Source organism: Pelobates fuscus, chromosome 2 (assembly GCF_036172605.1).
Source record: "Pelobates fuscus isolate aPelFus1 chromosome 2, aPelFus1.pri, whole genome shotgun sequence".
Lineage (NCBI taxonomy): Eukaryota > Metazoa > Chordata > Amphibia > Anura > Pelobatidae > Pelobates > Pelobates fuscus.
The window spans coordinates 443,311,476-443,330,837 of record NC_086318.1 but is presented as its reverse complement, the minus strand read 5'-3'; the positions used below and the strand labels follow the sequence as shown (position 1 = coordinate 443,330,837).

General features: G+C 43.2%; 1 protein-coding gene across 3 annotated transcripts; it reads left to right on the top strand.

The window, feature by feature from the left end:
- The first annotated feature begins 166 nt into the window (after positions 1-166).
- LOC134587620 (uncharacterized) lies at positions 167-12,154 on the top strand. Of its 3 annotated transcripts, none has more exons than XM_063444131.1 (6): positions 167-410; positions 7,709-7,789; positions 9,164-10,040; positions 10,624-10,807; positions 11,441-11,604; positions 11,687-12,154. In XM_063444131.1, the coding sequence occupies exons 2-6, from the start codon at positions 7,776-7,778 to the stop codon at positions 11,813-11,815; spliced, it is 1,368 nt and encodes a 455-aa protein (XP_063300201.1). In that variant the 5' UTR covers positions 167-410; positions 7,709-7,775; the 3' UTR covers positions 11,816-12,154. The 3 variants fall into 3 exon arrangements, with proteins under 3 accessions (XP_063300201.1, XP_063300200.1, XP_063300199.1); XM_063444130.1 differs by having other exon boundaries at positions 167-513; positions 11,690-12,154; XM_063444129.1 differs by having other exon boundaries at positions 167-513.
- The last annotated feature ends 7,208 nt before the right edge of the window (positions 12,155-19,362 follow it).

The window sequence follows — 19,362 nt, the reverse complement described above, 5'->3', positions numbered from 1 at the left end:
CATAAAGTGATTTATACTCGAGAGATAATTATAATTTTAACATTTCTATATAGAATCAGCACTATAGACATATTTGCATACGCTGAGGAGTGTTTTCCTAGCAGACCCCTTATTGTTTCATCTTGTTACCTTATTACTTGTACGGGTTAAGATAACTCTAGACAGTTTTATGGCACACAGTCTAAATCCGGAGGATGTCTTAAAATTCGTACACTGTTTAAAATACATATTAAGTGGTGTGAGCACCATTTTGTTTCCAAACACTATTTACGTCAAAGGTGGAAAAAATCTAATTAAATTAAATGCAAACCCAGACAAGTTAACCTATGATTTATTTTGTCCAGAAACCAGCTGCAGGTCTCCAGGAGACAAACATAGAAGCTCGTGGTTCCCAAATTCTCATCTACAAGGTAAAGCACTCCCGGATTTGGGGTCGGCGAGTCAGATGGCGCTGGCGGCTCTGTGCCAGCCTTGGATTCGGTTCCTGCATTATGACATCTCCATGTTCCTGGAGTAAGTTCCTTCCCTGCAGATAAGCGGCTGCCATGCAGACATTGTCTATTAGGAGGGCAACTTTATCCAAGAGACAATGTAGGCATTTGTCCAGGGCCGCCGTCAATGGGAACCATCTTGAGGGTGAGAAATGCGAAAGGGTTGAGAAAGGCACAGATATTCCTCAACTAGATGTACCCACCACCAGGGTACCCACCACTATATACTAGCAAAGAGGGATCACCAATTCCTTAAAGTATCATGGGCCTGTAACAGGCAATGTGTTAGCAAAATCCAGACTGGAATTAGTTTTATCAGCATCCCTTGGTGCACTGGGTGAGCCATCCAACCAGTCCCTTGGCTCTGGCAGATGAGAAGAGCCAAGAGTCTTGTTAATCTGCTGATGTAATCTCCCAGGGCCCAGGGACACTTGAGATGTCAGGTGATACACAGCCCGCAGGTCCAAGCCAGCAACTAGCATTTCCTTTACACGCAATGAAAAACAGAGACATGCAGACACAATGTGGACAATCCGTAGCACGTGGAGATCAACTGCAATGTGTACTAACATGGGGTAAGAGGAAAATAACCCCCTACATTCTATTTAGAATTCCCTGTCAGTTAGAAAGCTGATTCTCAGAGATACTCTGGGCAGAGCTCAAACCTGGGGTGCTTATCAGTTATCAGAGCTTGCAGGGTTATTCTGTGTGTATGTAACACAACAATATACAAATGTTATGTGTGAGTGTCTGTATGTACTGTGACAATGTATGAATGTAATGTGTCAGTGTCTGTATGTAATGTGCCAGTGTCTGTATGTACTGTGACAATGTATGAATGTAATGTGTCAGTGTGTGTGTGTAACATGAAAATGTATGAATGTAATGTGTCAGTGTCTGTGTGTGTAACGGACAATGAATGAATGTAATGTGTCAGTGTGTGTATGTAATGGACAATGTATGTATGTAGCGTGACAGTGTATGAATGTAATGTGTCAGTGTCTGTATGTAATGTGACAATGAATGGATGTAATGTGTCAGTGTCTGTATCTAACATAACAATGTATAAATGTAATGTGTCAGTGTCTGTATGTAATGGACAATGTATGAATGTAACGGACAATGTATGTATGTAGCATGACAGTGTATGAATGTAATGTGTCAGTGTATGTATGTAGCGTGACAGTGTATGAATGTAATGTGTCAGTGTCTGTATGTAAAGTGACAATGTATGAATGTAATGTGTCAGTGTGTGTATCTAACATAACAATGTATAAATGTAATGTGTCAGTGTCTGTATGTAATGGACAATGTATGAATGTAACGGACAATGTATGTATGTAGCATGACAGTGTATGAATGTAATGTGTCAGTGTATGTATGTAGCGTGACAGTGTATGAATGTAATGTGTCAGTGTATGTATGTAAAGTGACAATGTATGAATGTAAAGTGACAATGTATGAATGTAAAGTGACAATGAATCAATGTAATGTGTCAGTGCGTGTACTTATTGCAGCGTTATTCCAGTGAGGATTAACCCTGTTTGTTTCTATAGTGACTGATCTATTTCTGCTCTTTGTTATTACAAGAAAACCCAGTAAATCTACAGCATGTCTGTCTGCATGTACTCTCCATCTACTCCTTGTAACAAGACGATTCTACATGAGCATGTATGTAGTCTATGAGATCATATAGTGAGTGTGTCAGTTATAGTGTCAGAATGTGTCTGCACCAAAGGAAAGCATGAATGTAGTGTATCAGCACATGTATGTAGAGTGACAATGTATCAGCAAATGTATGCATAGTGGCAATGTATCAGTGCATGTATGTATAGTGACAATGTGTCAGTACATGCATGTATATTTTCAATGTATCAGTGCATGTATGTATAGTGACAATGTATTAGTACATGTATGTATAGTGACAATGTATTAGTACATGTATGTATAGTGACAATGTATCAGTACATGTATGTATAGTGACAATGTGTCAGTACATGCATGTATAGTTTCAATGTTTCAGTACATGTATGTATAGTTACAATGTATTAGTACATGTATGTATAGTGACAATGTATCAGTACATGTATGTGTAGTGACAATGTATCAGTACATGTATGTATAGTTACAATGTATCAGTGTATGTATGTATGTATAGTGACAATGTATTAGTACATATATTTATAGTTACAATGTATCAGTACATGTATGTGTAGTGACAATGTGTCAGTACATGTATGTATAGTTACAATGTATCATTGTATGTATGTATAGTGGCAATGTGTCAGTACATGTATGTAGAGTGACAATGTATCAGCAAATGTATGCATAGTGGCAATGTATCAGTGCATGTATGTATAGTGACAATGTGTCAGTACATGCATGTATAGTTTCAATGTATCAGTGCATGTATGTATAGTGACAATGTATCAGTACATGTATGTATAGTGACAATGTGTCAGTACATGCATGTATAGTTTCAATGTTTCAGTACATGTATGTATAGTTACAATGTATTAGTACATGTATGTATAGTGACAATGTATCAGTACATGCATGTATAGTGACAATGTATCAGTACATGTATGTGTAGTGACAATGTATCAGTACATGTATGTATAGTTACAATGTATCAGTGTATGTATGTATAGTGACAATGTATTAGTACATATATTTATAGTTACAATGTATCAGTGCATGTATGTGTAGTGACAATGTGTCAGTACATGTATGTATAGTTACAATGTATCAGTGTATGTATGTATAGTGGCAATGTGTCAGTACATGTATGTATAGTGACAATGTATTAGTACATGTATTTATAGTTACAATGTGTCAGTACATGTATGTATAGTGACAATGTGTCAGTACATGTATGTATAGTTACAATGTATCAGTGTATGTATGTATAGTGGCAATGTGTCAGTACATGTATGTATAGTGACAATGTATTAGTACATGTATTTATAGTTACAATGTATCAGTACATGTATGTATAGTGACAATGTGTCAGTACATGTATGTATAGTTCAAATGTGTCAGTACATGTATGTATAGTTACAATGTATTAGTACATGTATGTATAGTGACAATGTATCAGTACATGTATGTGTAGTGACAATGTGTCAGTACATGCATGTATAGTTTCAATGTTTCAGTACATGTATGTATAGTTACAATGTATTAGTACATGTATGTATAGTGACAATGTATCAGTACATGTATGTGTAGTGACAATGTGTCAGTACATGCATGTATAGTTTCAATGTTTCAGTACATGTATGTATAGTTACAATGTATTAGTACATGTATGTATAGTGACAATGTATCAGTACATGTATGTGTAGTGACAATGTATCAGTACATGTATGTATAGTTACAATGTATCAGTGTATGTATGTATAGTGACAATGTGTCAGTACATGTATGTATAGTTACAATGTATTAGTACATGTATGTATAGTTACAATGTATTAGTACATGTATGTATAGTGACAATGTATCAGTACATGTATGTGTAGTGACAATGTGTCAGTACATGCATGTATAGTTTCAATGTTTCAGTACATGTATGTATAGTTACAATGTATTAGTACATGTATGTATAGTGACAATGTATCAGTACATGTATGTGTAGTGACAATGTGTCAGTACATGCATGTATAGTTTCAATGTTTCAGTACATGTATGTATAGTTACAATGTATTAGTACATGTATGTATAGTGACAATGTATCAGTACATGTATGTATAGTTACAATGTATCAGTGTATGTATGTATAGTGGCAATGTGTCAGTACATGTATGTATAGTGACAATGTATTAGTACATGTATTTATAGTTACAATGTATCAGTACATGTATGTATAGTGAAAATGTGTCAGTACATGTATGTATAGTTAAAATGTATCAGTGCATGTATGTATAGTTACAATGTGTCAGTGCATACATGCATAGTGGCAATGTGTCAGTACATGTATGTATAGTGACAATGTATCAGCACATGTATGTATAGTTACATTGTATCATTACATGCATGTATAGTGGCAATGTGTCAGTGCATGCATGTATAGTGGCAATGTGTCAGTGCATGTATGTATAGTGACAATGTGTCAGTACATGTATGTATAGTTACAATGTGTCAGTGAATGCATGTATAATGGCAATGTGTCAGTACATGTATGTATAGTGACAATGTATTAGTACATGTATTTATAGTTACAATGTATCAGTACATGTATGTATAGTGACAATGTGTCAGTGCATGCATGTATAGTGGCAATGTGTCAGTACATGTATGTATAGTTACAATGTGTCAGTGCATGCATGTATAGTGGCAATGTGTCAGTACATGTATGTATAGTGACAATGTATTAGTACATGTATTTATAGTTACAATGTATCAGTACATGTATGTATAGTGACAATGTGTCAGTGCCTGCATGTATAGTGGCAATGTGTCAGTACATGTATGTATAGTGACAATGTGTCAGTGCATGCATGTATAGTGACAATGTGTCAGTGCATGCATGTATAGTGGCAATGTGTCAGTACATGTATGTATAGTGACAATGTGTCAGTGCATGTATGTATAGTTACAATGTGTCAGTGCATGTATGTATAGTGACACTGTATCAGTACATGTATGTATAGTTACAATGTATCAGTGCATGCATGTATAGTGTATGAATATAGTGTGTCAGTTTGTGTGTATAGTGTAAGACTGGATGAATGTTTAGTGTGATGAAGCATGAACGCAGCATGCTGTAAATATATGACAATGGTTTAATGTAATGTGTCAGCGTGTGTATGTAACAAACAATGTATGAATGTAATGTGTCAGTGTGTGTATGTAACAGACAATGTATGAATGTAATGTGTCAGTGTGTGTATGTAACGTGACAATATATGAATGTAATGTATCAGTGTGTGTATGTAATGTGACAATGTATTATTATTATTATTATTATTGGCATTTATATAGCGCCAACAGATTACATAGCGCTTTACAATATTTTGAGAGGGGGGGATGTAACAATAAATAAGACAATTACAAGAAAACTTACAGGAATAATAGGTTGAAGAGGACCCTGCTCAAATGAGCTTACAGTCTATAGGAGGTGGGGTATTAGAAACATTAGGACAGGAAATATCAAGTAGGAGTGAAGCAGAGCTGGAGGAGAGAGCAAAGCACTATCCCATAGGAGAGCAAGAGACAGGTATGTAAGGGAGAGATTACTCTGGGAGGCCATACGCTTTCCTGAAGAGATGGGTTTTAAGGCCCTTCTTAAATGATTGAAGACTAGGGGAGAGTCTGATGGCAGTAAGCAAGTTATTCCATAGGAGAGGAGCCGTCCATGAGAGGTCCTGCAAGCGCGAGTTGGCCGTACGGGTGCGAGCAGCGGTCAGGAGGTGGTCGCGGGCAGAGCGGAGGGTACGAGGAGGGGCATACCTATGGATCAGTGAAGAGATATAAGAGGGGCTGGAATTGTTCAGTGCTTTAAATGTATGGGTTAGCACTTTGAATTGACTCCTATAGGATACACGGAGCCAATGTAAGGACTGGCAGAGGGGCGAGGTGTGAGAGGACCGACTAGAGAGGAAAATCAGTCTAGCTGCAGCATTCATTACAGACTGTAGCGGGGTAATACGGCTTTTGGGGAGACCAATCAGGAGAGGGTTACAGTAATCCATGCGGGAAATTACTAGAGCATGGACAAGCTCCTTGGTAGCATCTTGCATAAGAAAGGGGCGGATGCGGGCTATGTTTTTGAGTTGGAACCTACAGGACTTGGCAACAAACTGGATGTGAGACTCAAAGGTGAGACCAGAGTCAAGTATGACGCCAAGACAGCGCGCTTGCAGGGATGGACTTATGTGGATATCACTGACTTGAAGGGAGAGCGAGAGAGGAGGATCAGTATTAGGAGGAGGAAAGACAAGGAGTTCAGTTTTGGAGAGGTTAAGTTTGAGAAAGCGTGACGACATCCAGTCAGAGATGGAAGAAAGGCAAGCAGTGACACGTTGCAGAACGGCAGGGGAGAGGTCTGGGGAGGAGAGGTATATCTGAGTGTCATCAGCGTACAAGTGGTAGTGGAATCCAAAAGAGGCAATAAGTTTTCCAAGAGAGGCAGTATAAAGAGAAAATAGAAGGGGACCGAGGACAGAGCCTTGAGGAACTCCAACAGAGACAGGACGAGGGGAGGAGGTATCCTTGGAAAAGGAGACACTGAATGAGCGTTGGGAGAGATAAGAGGAAAACCAAGAGAGGACAGAGTCACAGAGACCGAGCGATTGAAGAGTTTGAAGGAGGAGAGCATGATCAACTGTGTCAAAGGCAGCAGAGAGGTCAAGGAGAATTAATATGGAGTAGTGACCTTTGGATTTAGCAGAGATTAGGTCATTAGTCACTTTGATAAGAGCGGTCTCAGTAGAGTGGAGAGGGCGGAAGCCAGACTGAAGAGGATCAAGGAGAGAGTTGGAATTAAGGAAGTGAGACACACGGGTAAAGACAAGTCTTTCCAAAAGCTTTGATGAGAAAGGGAGCAGGGATATGGGACGATAGTTAGAGGGGGAGGACGGGTCAAGAGATGGTTTTTTCAGGATAGCTAATACAGTGGCATGTTTAAGGTCAGCAGGAACAGTGCCAGAAGAGAGAGAGCAGTTAACGATGTGTGTTTGGGTAGGCACAAGACAAGGGGAGAGAGATCTGATAAGGTGAGATGGGACAGGATCAGTGTGTGTATGTAATATAACAATGTATGAATGTAATGTGTCACTGTGTGTATGTTACATAATAATGTATGTCTATGTACATGTAGAGTATGTCAGACCTTTTATAGTCCTATAACGATCAGGAACACTTCTGCTACCCATAACCCCCCACTAACTAGATATCATTAATCCTGGGAGAAGTCAGCTGTAAGTACAAGGACCAAACTGCTTACTAGCAAGCTATTATAACTATTATCATTAATTATATTACACCAACCATGTGCCCCTGCAGACACATAGACTCATATTATTGGATTGACTTAGGGGAGGATGAGTGCACCATAAGCCCACATTCCAACACTGGACACAAAAGTAAAGGTGATCCAGCGATCTAACAGGTTCAATCCAAACCCCAAGTTCAGATACGTCCCTACCTTTCTCTACCTTTCTACGATGATTTTGATCATTAAGAGTTGATGATTATGAATGTGATTTCTGTTTCAGGTACTGCTTTCCCACCATATTCCATGAGACGCAGGACCAGACTGGCAGAGAACGCAGGCCTGACAAGATGGGGCAGCAAAGGTAAACTATATAAAGTGTACTTACCCATTAGTGCAGCAACACCCAATATATGTTTATCATTGTTTATAGAAAATAAAAAAACTGAACAGAATTAGGGAAATGTGTATTTCAGTTTCCAAATCTGGAAATTTGCCTAAAATGCTTTTTTGGTTTTAAATCGTTTTTTATTGTTTCATTTAACAATTCTCGGTATATATTAAGCATATTATAGCAGTGCATAACATAGCCGTCTTAGACAAGGTTAGAAGAGAGATAATGTAAAACGTATGTTCCAATTAAGTACGTGCAAGCATAGTACGGTCTCTAATCATACATGATATGAATTGCCTTTGCCTAAAACAGCGTCTAAAATCTACATCAAGCACGTCAAACATGCGGCCCACAATGAATACAAATATTCAGATTTGTGCTCTTTTTTGGGGTCCTGAGCCGGAGCTGCATGTGGTAGCGTCTGGTCAGCTCCTAAAATGCTTTTATTGGAAAATGTAGACTTGCTAAGACGAGATAATATCTTCGTAAACAAATCTACTTTAATGATATCAAAAAAGGTGCATATTGTGAGAAAACACTGTATTTCTTGTTATATTTAATCTGTTTACAACATTTTGTAAAAATTGCAATATTTTGCTTCTATGAATTTTCAATGTAATAGTGTGTCTGTGATTTAAATCCTGTGTCCTGTCAAAAATCGGAGAAATTCTAATTTCAGATGAGCCTAACGAATTGCAGGATTTTACCTTTCAGGCAATTTTGGGCTAAAAATCACTTTGAATTACGGTGATTCACGGCTTAATTCTTCTTCAAAGACTATTAAGGCTACTAATCAATATGTGACTGAGCCTCTTTCAATATACCGTGCATTCATGAATAGGGCTTTGTCTGTGTTTCTTCCATTGTAGTTTAACCCTTTCTGTTTGAGTGCTGTCTTAATATCATGGACAGGCTTTATTATTATATTATTATATTATAATTATAAAGGCTTTCTTCTGATATCCTATATGCATGCCTACAACAGCTTTACATATGAATAAAATGGTAAAAAAACATTCTTTCTATAACTTTGCTTATAATAATGTTAGTGCAACTAAAAAACCCTCTAAATAGTCTCACTTATTAGTCCTCACTGTTACAAATAACTCACATGTTCATAATTTCATTTATTTTTGGACACATGTAAAATGTAGTGTGCTGAGTCTATAACATTAATAATGGTCACAAAATCCCAAACCATTACTGAAAGTATATATCTGCAGAAAGTAGACAACCTGGGTACATCAGGGTATTTAACACATTAAAATACATTTCCACCTTTGAAAATATCAAAGAATTGTAGAATTGTAATGTTAGATATTCACAGATATTTTATATTGACAGGAATTCAATAGAAAATGAATATAGAAGTGTTAGCTACCATGAAGGGACAACAAATCTTAGAAGAAACAAAAAGAGGTTTATTCATCCCAGCCAAGTGTCACAATTGGCTGGTGGTCCTCAGTATGATGCCACGGCCCCCCTGGAGATGCTGCAGCACCGAGAAGTATACAAGGTTTACCGAAAGACAGTGCAAAACACAGAAGAACCAGAGCTTCTAAAAGCCCTGGAGCTCCTTCATGCTCTAACAGATGCTAAGGGAGACCGGAGATTGTTGGACTTAGTGCAGAAGACCTTGGAGCTTGACAGCTTTCAGAAGCCATTTGCAAAAGGACTTGGGAAACGCATAGAAAATGAACTTTCAAAGGGTAGAATAAGCAGACCCTGCTTGGGGGAAACCATTAGCTTCCTCGGTGGGCTCCTAGCAGAGTCATTTGGTAAATTTTGGAGTGAAATGGCGGGGAGGCTAAAGGACTATGGAGTGGAAGAGACTGGAAATGAGGGTTGGATCCGTCTTAAACCAATTCTTAAGGTTATATCCACCAAAATTATCATCACGCGCCTCCATGGTAGAAAGAATAACAACTGTCACCCTGTAAAGACACAGCCGAGTGAAGAAGACAAGGCCACGTTTAACCGGGCAATTCAAGTAGCTTCTCAAGGGTGGCCTACACCAGAAGTGCTACATTTTCTAAGGCACCTTCAGACTTATGGACCCCAAGAGGACCTCCCACTTTTAGAAAACAACCTGTTCTGCTGCCTGGAGGTGCAGAAGTTCAGAAATGTCCATCATGCCATGCCAGATCGAGTGTTGCTCAAGAAGAAGGTCAAGGTGATAAAGGAGAAATTTCTGTTCCCACTAACAAACCCGGTCCTGCAGGTATGAACCACTGAGCCTTGGGAAACCACCTCAATCTCCTTCAATCCATTACAATTTCCTTAAAAAAATGTGTAATCATCAAGTCAAGGATATAGTATACGTTCTAGGTTTTGATGCAAATCATTAATTGACTATAGAGCATATGGAGCGCGCCACATACAAGCAGACGCTCAACATCACAAACCTATAAATCAATGCTACAACCCACTCCTGTTTGGTAAGATTATAAGAATGACAAAGGTAAGAATTAGATTCAGTCACTATTGCTGACATCTCAGTGTCCACCTTTCCTATGTAAAGAGTTTGGCACTTCGAATCTGGTTTTATAGTGGGATTTCTGGGATCCCTTTACAAACATTTTACTAACCCAAAGGTCTCTCCTGTGCCATGGGATAGTACATTTATAATATAGTCTCAATCTGTTCACTTTATACCTAGTCACCATTTGTATAAAGCACGATAGGTAAAAGCTACTGGCTCTCCATCTTTTTGTGTTACCTATTGGTAGAAACTGGTCTACTGTATATGTAAAGTTGTGCAATATTGAACGGTAAATACATCTTATATTTTGTCCATTTCACAGTTATCCTCAGAAATACTCCAGAAATCCCTACAAGACACAGAAAGTGCAGAGCAGTCAGAGATTCCTTCATTAGCTGTTTTCAACCATCTTCAGGACTCGCTCTGTGACTCACTGCTTCCTTTCTGGGCTGGCTTTCGGAAGGCATGGCAGATCCGCTCGCCGGCCAGTGCCCAGAGACTCCCATGTAGGCTCATAAATTTAATAGAGTTTTTTTAATGGAATCAGTGGAAGCGTTTCCCTAACTGACATCATCTGCTTCATTCTTTCTGTTATGGTTTAGAAAATTCCTCTGAAAATAATTACCGTATGTTGCCATGTTTTTATGCCAATGACAAGCTTTCAGCCAAAGATCAGCGTGTCTCCAATAATTGTTACATTAATTCTTCCTGAACGAATCATGGAATTCCTGGATATCTGTGAGTTTCAGGAAGAATGACTGAAAAATGTACTAGAATCAGTGAAAAACTACTTTTTACAAATAAAAGATAACACTATATATGGGGCTCAGTTAAAGTAACCAGTTTGGCAAAGTTACCCCAGTGGTGAATTTTTTAGATAACATGTAAGTGAATAATGTGCAAATTAAAGTTTTTCCCCCATGATGTCTTCTTCATAAGCATAACACTGCAAACATGAACGCCACAGTTGCCCTGAAGGGACTAGTCTTCAGTTCAATAAAGATTCACCAAAATAAGTCAATTAGAAATGTGCCTTGTTTATTTAATATTTTTAAAAGTCATCCGTGGCACAATGACTTGTGTATTTCAGGCAGTAAAAGGCAATGCCTCTCATTTCATTGACATCTCTGTCTCCTCAGTACTTCGAGTGCAGCAGATGTTAAGGAAACGTTTGGCCCTATTTGAGATGGAAGAACCTTCTGTGAAAACTTTCCATTTACCACCCATTCAGCATTCGTCCGAGAGCAAGTTCCCCTCTACTGTTACCTTCAGCTTTAGTATTAGTCAAGGAATCACCATAAAGGTAACAACTTCTCCACGTTTAGGTATGGTATCTTCATGTTTTTCATTTGTCACCAAAGCTGACCCTTTCATCATCTTAACAGGAGAACAGCGAACAAGACAGAGACACACAGACTCCCATGGCACGGGAAGATGGTACGATATCGCAGATTGGACAACTGCCACCTCTGATCAGAACATCTCCAAATAGATTACCTGTTGATAGAACGTAACTCAACAAACAGACTTGTCTTTCTAAATTTTTTTATTTTTTTTACTTTGAACTGATGGCCAACCTGACACAGCAGATTTGTGTCAACTACATTTTCCAAGATGCTCACCCAACCTGAACTCTGTATGATACAGCTGCAATCTTAATGATCAGATCAAATACACCCACACTATACTAGATTCGTACTCAGTGAGTGCATGGTGTGTATGATCCAATATAAAGTAAGAGGGGAACTACATGACCTCTAAATCACTGCTACCCTTGTAAAAGTGACTTATAGTCGAAAAGAAAGAAAATATTTGATAACATTCAAGCGACTCTGTCATGGGCTCAGCTTTTTTTTTATTATATTTTATCGTACCCAACTCTATTTGGGCTTCTTGTCCCCCAATGAGGAGGACAATGAGGTTTCACTTGTAACTTCGGAGCCATGATGAAGGCCCTTCATACAATAAACATATTATTGTAGGTAGTTACCCCGGGACTGAAATAGGAGGTGTCTTTTCTTAACAATGAGGACCCACTAAAAAAACACATAAGAAACAATGATTTAGGGTCTGCAACAACTCCAGTTGTTACACCATTGGCGTTTGGTAACAAATCCAGCAGTAATTCAATACGTAGAGATTGCAAAGAATATAGCTGAAATTGTCCATATCCATATCTGACATGCACATTTTAACTTAATGTCTTGACATGTCTGCTTTGTTCACCCATGGATTCACGTTTTGGCTGACAGTGGACTTAAATGGTAATTTCTGGGAAGACATGAAACAAAGTCCACTTTCAGAGGTAACAATGTATACCGAGGAACTCACTTTATTTCTGGGCCTAGAGTTTAACCCCTTAAGGACCAAACTTCTGAAATAAAAAGGAAACATGACATGTCACACGTCATGTGTCCCTAAGTGGTTAAAGGACTCCTGTTCCAATGATCCAATGAATTGCAGTGCTGGAGGACGTGATGTCATATTACTAACTCTCAATGCAGACACTGCGCAGGAGTTCATGCAGAGCCAGAAACTTGTACTAGCCCAAAGGGCAAGGAAGGAGGGAGGGGTTCTACTGAATAGGCATCATTCCTCTGTATAAGATTTACTGACGACTTATGACCGTTTGTAACGAACAATCAGGGCTCCAGACCTATTTTCCCGAGCAGATAACTGCTGAATCGTAAGATGGTGGCGCCAAGATCTTCCAAAAATCACATTGGCCTTCTCATTTCCTGCTCTTGGTGCCACCATGAAAATATTCCAGTAACAGCGTGTGGGGAAGATAAAATTCCCCTGGGAAGACCTTTCTTTTGTAAAAATTAGTAAATATTTTAATGCTTGCTTTTTTCTCCAAGAGTGGTTATTAAGAAATAAATTTTATCAGAATAACATTTATGACTCTATTACACTACATTTTTACTGTACTCTATTTATTAAAGGAACACTGTCGGCACTATAACCATGCCTTCTCATTGAAGTGGTTATAGTGCCTGAAGTCCCCTGACGCTGTTCCTCCATTCAGTGTTAAACCATTGCTTCTCATTGAAGTGGTTACAGTGCCCGAAGTCCCCTGGCGCTGTCCCTCCATTCAGTGTTAAACAATGCGTTCTCATTGAAGTGGTTATAGTGCCTGAAGTCCCCTGACACTGTTCCTCCATTCCTTCTCATTGAAGTGGTTATAGTGCCTGAAGTCCCCTGACGCTGTTCCTCCATTCAATGTTAAACCATTCCTTCTCATTGAAGTGGTTATAGGGCCTGAAGTCCCCTGGTGCTGTCCCTCCATTCAGTGTTAAACCATTGCTTCTCATTGAAGTGGTTATAGTGCCTGGAGTCCCCTGACGCTGTACCTCCATTCAATGTTAAACCATTCCTTCTCATTGAAGTGGTTATAGTGCCTGAAGTCCCCTGGTGCTGTCCCTCCATTCAGTGTTAAACCATGCCTTCTCATTGAAGTGGTTAAAGTGCCTGAAGTCCCCTGACACTGTTCCTCCATTCCTTCTCATTGAAGTGGTTATAGTGCCTGAAGTCCCCTGGTGCTGTCCCTCCATTCAGTGTTAAAACCATGCCTTCTCATTGAAGTGGTTAAAGTGCCTGAAGTCCCCTGACACTGTTCCTCCATTCCTTCTCATTGAAGTGGTTATAGTGCCTGCAGTCCCCTGCTGCTATCCCTCCATTCAGTGTTAAATCATTCCATCTCAGTGGAGTCCCCTGGCGCTGGCCCTCCATGGTTAAACCATTTTCCAGAAGTTTAACACTGAATGAAGGACTGGCTTCCCATAGCCACGCCCCCACTGGAGTTGTGGCTAAGGTGGAGATTACATACCGATTTATATCAGCAATGGGAGCTGTGATTGGCTGAAAACTATAGTGGTTATGGTGCCAAGAGTGCCCTGCCACCCCTTCCAGGCTAACTAGCCAAACTGTCATAATGGCTCATGCATGGCGCTTCCTTTAGCTCCACTGTACTAAGCTGCGCTGTGCATGGCCAGCTGTGTGTTCTCAGATAATGAGTTAAACCCTGCTCCATGAAGGAGATTCAGGGTGCACAGGAAGGGGCGCTCCATGAAGGAGTTTCAGGGTGCACAGGAAGGGGTGCTCCATGAAGGAGTTTCAGGGTGCACAGGAAGGGGCCCTCCATGAAGGAGTTTCAGGGTGCACAGGAAGGGGCGCTCCATGAAGGAGATTCAGGGTGCACAGGAAGGGGCGCTCCGTGAAGGAGTTTCAAGGTGCACAGGAAGGGGCGCTCAGTGAAGGAGTTTCAGGGTGCACAGGAAGGGGTGCTCCATGAAGGAGTTTCAGGGTGCACAGGAAGGGGCCCTCCATGAAGGAGTTTCAGGGTGCACAGGAAGGGGCGCTCCATGAAGGAGATTCAGGGTGCACAGGAAGGGGCGCTCCGTGAAGGAGTTTCAAGGTGCACAGGAAGGGGTGCTCAGTGAAGGAGTTTCAGGGTGCACAGGAAGGGGTGCTCCATGAAGGAGTTTCCGGGTGCACAGGAAGGGGCGCTCCATGAAGGAGTTTCAGGGTGCACAGGAAGGGGCGCTCCATGAAGGAGTTTCAGGGTGCACAGGAAGGGGCGCTCCGTGAAGGAGTTTCAAGGTGCACAGGAAGGGGCGCTCCGTGAAGGAGTTTCAGGGTGCACAGGAAGGGGTGCTCCATGAAGGAGTTTCAGGGTGCACAGGAAGGGGCGCTCCATGAAGGAGTTTCAGGGTGCACAGGAAGGGCCGCTCCATGAAGGAGTTTCAGGGTGCACAGGAAGGGGCGCTCCGTGAAGGAGTTTCAAGGTGCACAGGAAGGGGCGCTCCGTGAAGGAGTTTCAGGGTGCACAAGAAGGGGTGTAACCGCGGCTGGTTCCCTTATTTACCACTATAACGTCTTAAAGCATAGACCTTAGCAGGGCTAACCATACAGATATCTTAGCCAAATTTTATATAGTTAGTAAGAGATCCTCTATTTAACATATATAAATAATTGAGAATACAATATAAAATAAGGATTGTCTTGGAAGCAATAAAGTTTAGTTTTTTAGTTATTTATTATATAAAAATATAAATGTAGACATATAAAATCCATTATAGCAGAGTTTATAAGATTAAATTAAATGCTTGCAAATATCATTAATAGGTTAACATACCCTCCTGAACATGTCATCATGTCAGCCTCTCTGTCATTTTAAGATGGAGCAGTGTCTGTCTCCAAGTCTCTCCTCTGTGTCTTAACATTTAAAAGTACACCTATTTATTATACCTTAGGTGTCTTCATTTTAGGGTCACCATAGTTCATATATGAAAAAGTAACACTTCTTTTACTTTATTCATTTTAGGACCTCCCTTAACTTAGCAAAAATACAAGTCCATAACTAAAGGGTGCATACGTCATGGAAATTTTCCTGACTTAGTTCAAGATGGCATTAAGGTCTGAACATCTTTATCTACTAAGGTTACCACAGTATATTACGTACTGAAAGAGTCATAGTATAGTCTTGAAGCTTGTTTATGCATTATTGTTATTGTAATTCGTCTGGGACAAAATGGCGCAAACATATTATGCACTGAAGGTAAGTGAGAGGTTATTGCTTAAAGAAACAGTTATGAAAAACAATATGTTCCATTTCTAACACCTTGTCAGTTTGCAATATCTCTTAAAGACAAAGTACACAGTTTAAGAAATACAACATTTCATTCTAAAACTTGTAATATTTGCATATGCCCATAACAGGGGCACTCCATGAAGAAGTTTCAGGGTGCACAGAAAGGGGCACATTATGCAGGAGATTCAGGGAGCACAGGAAGGCGTGCTCCATGCAGGATTGTCAGGGTGCACAAGAAGGAGCGCTTCATGCAGGATTGTCAGGGTGCACAAGAAGGGGCGCTTCATGCCGGATTGTCAGGGTGCACAGGAAGGGGCGCTTCATGCCGGATTGTCAGGGTGCGCAGGAAGGCGTGCTCCATGCAGGATTGTCAGGGTGCACAAGAAGGAGCGCTTCATGCAGGATTGTCAGGGTGCACAAGAAGGGGCACTTCATGCGGGATTGTCAGGGTACACAGGAAGGGGTGCTTCATGCGGGATTGTCAGGGTGCACAGGAAAGGGCGCTTCATGCGGGATTGTCAGGGTGCACAGGAAGGGGCGCTTCATGCGGGATTGTCAGGGTGCACAGGAAGGGGCGCTTCATGCAGGATTGTCAGGGTGCACAGGAAGCGGCACTTCATGCGGGATTGTCAGGGTGCACAGGAAGGGGTGCTTCATGCGGGATTGTCAGGGTGCACAGGAAGGGGTGCTTCATGCAGGATTGTCAGGGTGCACAGGAAGGGGCGCTCCATGCGGGATTGTCAGGGTGCAAAGGAAAGGGCACCTTATGCGGGATTGTCAGTGTGCAAAGGAAGGGGCACTTCATGCGGGATTGTCAGGGTGCACAGGAAGGGGCGCTTCATGCGGGTTTGTCAAGGTGCACAGGAAGTGGCGCATCATGCGGGATTGTCAGGGTGCACATGAAGGGGCGCTTCATGCGGGAGTGTCAGGGTGCGCAGGAAGGGGCGCTTCATGCGGGATTGTCATGGTGTGCAGGAAGGGGCGCTTCATGCGGGATTGTCAGGGTGCACAAGAAGGGGCGCTTCATGCAGGATTGTCATGGTGCACAGGAAAGGGTGCTTCATGCAGGATTGTCAGGGTGCACAGGAAGGGGTGCTTCATGCGGGATTGTCAGGGTGTACAGGAAGGGGTGCTTCATGCAGGATTGTCAGGGTGCACAGGAAGGGGCGCTCCATGCGGGATTGTCAGGGTGCACAGGAAGGGGGCGCTTCATGCGGGTTTGTCAAGGTGCACAGGAAGTGGCGCATCATGCGGGATTGTCAGGGTGCACAGGAAGGGGCGCTTCATGCGGGATTGTCAGGGTGAACAGGAAGGGGCGCTTCATGCGGGATTGTCAGGGTGAACAGGAAGGGGCGCTCCATGGGGGATTGTCAGGGTGCACAAGAAGGGGCGCTTCATGCAAGATTGTCAGGGTGCACAGGAAGGGGCACTCCAGGTGGGATTGTCAGGGTGCGCAGGAAGGGGCGCTTCATGTGGGATTGTCAGGGTGCATAGGAAGGGGCGCTCCATGCGGGAGTGTCAGGGTGCGCAGGAAGGGGCGCTTCATGCGGGATTGTCAGGGTGCACAGAAAGGGGCGCTTCATGCGGGATTGTCAGGGTGCACAGGAAGGGGCGCTTCATGCAGGATTGTCAGGGTGCACAGGAAGGGGCGCTTCATGCGGGATTGTCAGGGTGCACAGGAAGGGGAGCTTCATGCGAGATTGTCAGGGTGCACAGGAAGGGGCGCTTCATGCGGGATTGTCAGGGTGCACAGGAAGGGGCGCTCCATGCGGGATTGTCAGGGTGCACAGGAAGGGGCGCTTCATGCGGGATTGTCAGGGTGCACAGGAAAGGGCGCTCCATGCGGGATTGTCAGGGTGCACAGGAAGGGGGCGCTTCATGCGGGTTTGTCAAGGTGCACAGGAAGTGGCGCATCATGCGGGATTGTCAGGGTGCACAGGAAGGGGCGCTTCATGCAGGATTGTCAGGGTGAACAGGAAGGGGCGCTTCATGCGGGATTGTCAGGGTGCACAGGAAGGGGCGCTCCATGGGGGATTGTCAGGGTGCACAAGAAGGGGCGCTTCATGCAAGATTGTCAGGGTGCACAGGAAGGGGCGCTCCATGCGGGATTGTCAGGGTGCGCAGGAAGGGGCGCTTCATGTGGGATTGTCAGGGTGCATAGGAAGGGGCGCTCCATGCGGGAGTGTCAGGGTGCGCAGGAAGGGGCGCTTCATGCGGGATTGTCATGGTGTGCAGGAAGGGGCGCTTCATGCGGGATTGTCATGGTGCACAGGAAGGGGTGCTTCATGCGGGATTGTCAGGGTGCACAGGAAGGGGTGCTTCATGCAGGATTGTCAGGGTGCACAGGAAGGGGCGCTTCATGCGGGATTGTCAGGGTGCACAGGAAGGGGCGCTCCATGCGGGATTGTCAGGGTGCACAGGAAGGGGCGCTTCATGCAGGATTGTCAGGGTGCACAGGAAAGGGCGCTCCATGCGGGATTGTCAGGGTGCACAGGAAAGGGGCGCTTCATGCGGGTTTGTCAAGGTGCACAGGAAGTGGCGCATCATGCGGGATTGTCAGGGTGCACATGAAGGGGCGCTTCATGCGGGATTGTCAGGGTGAACAGGAAGTTGCGCTTCATGCGGGATTGTCAGGGTGCACAGGAAGGGGCGCTCCATGGGGGATTGTCAGGGTGCACAAGAAGGGGTGCTTCATGCAAGATTGTCAGGGTGCACAGGAAGGGGCGCTCCATGCGGGATTGTCAGGGTGCGCAGGAAGGGGCGCTTCATGCGGGTTTGTCAAGGTGCACAGGAAGTGGCGCATCATGCGGGATTGTCAGGGTGCACAGGAAGGGGCGCTTCATGCAGGATTGTCAGGGTGAACAGGAAGGGGCGCTTCATGCGGGATTGTCAGGGTGCACAGGAAGGGGCGCTCCATGGGGGATTGTCAGGGTGCACAAGAAGGGGCGCTTCATGCAAGATTGTCAGGGTGCACAGGAAAGGGCGCTCCATGCGGGATTGTCAGGGTGCGCAGGAAGGGGCGCTTCATGTGGGATTGTCAGGGTGCATAGGAAGGGGCGCTCCATGCGGGAGTGTCAGGGTGCGCAGGAAGGGGCGCTTCATGCGGGATTGTCATGGTGTGCAGGAAGGGGCGCTTCATGCGGGATTGTCATGGTGCACAGGAAGGGGTGCTTCATGCGGGAATGTCAGGGTGCACAGGAAGGGGTGCTTCATGCAGGATTGTCAGGGTGCACAGGAAGGGGCGCTCCATGCGGGATTGTCAGGGTGCACAGGAAAGGGCACCTTATGCGGGACTGTCAGTGTGCAAAGGAAGGGGCACTTCATGCGGGATTGTCAGGGTGCACAGGAAGGGGCGCTTCATGCAGGATTGTCAGGGTGCACAGGAAGGGGCGCTTCATGCGGGATTGTCAGGGTGCGCAGGAAGGGGCGCTTCATGTGGGATTGTCAGGGTGCATAGGAAGGGGCGCT

Bases quoted from the DNA above. Each gene is read 5' to 3' on its own strand.
- LOC134587620 (XM_063444129.1), top strand. From the start codon at position 170: ATGGCACACAGTCTAAATCCGGAGGATGTCTTAAAATTCGTACACTGT. The intron at 7,790-9,163 runs GTAAACTATATA...TTATATTGACAG, and splicing joins GACAAGATGGGGCAGCAAAG to GAATTCAATAGAAAATGAAT. The intron at 11,605-11,686 runs GTAACAACTTCT...TCATCTTAACAG, and splicing joins GTCAAGGAATCACCATAAAG to GAGAACAGCGAACAAGACAG.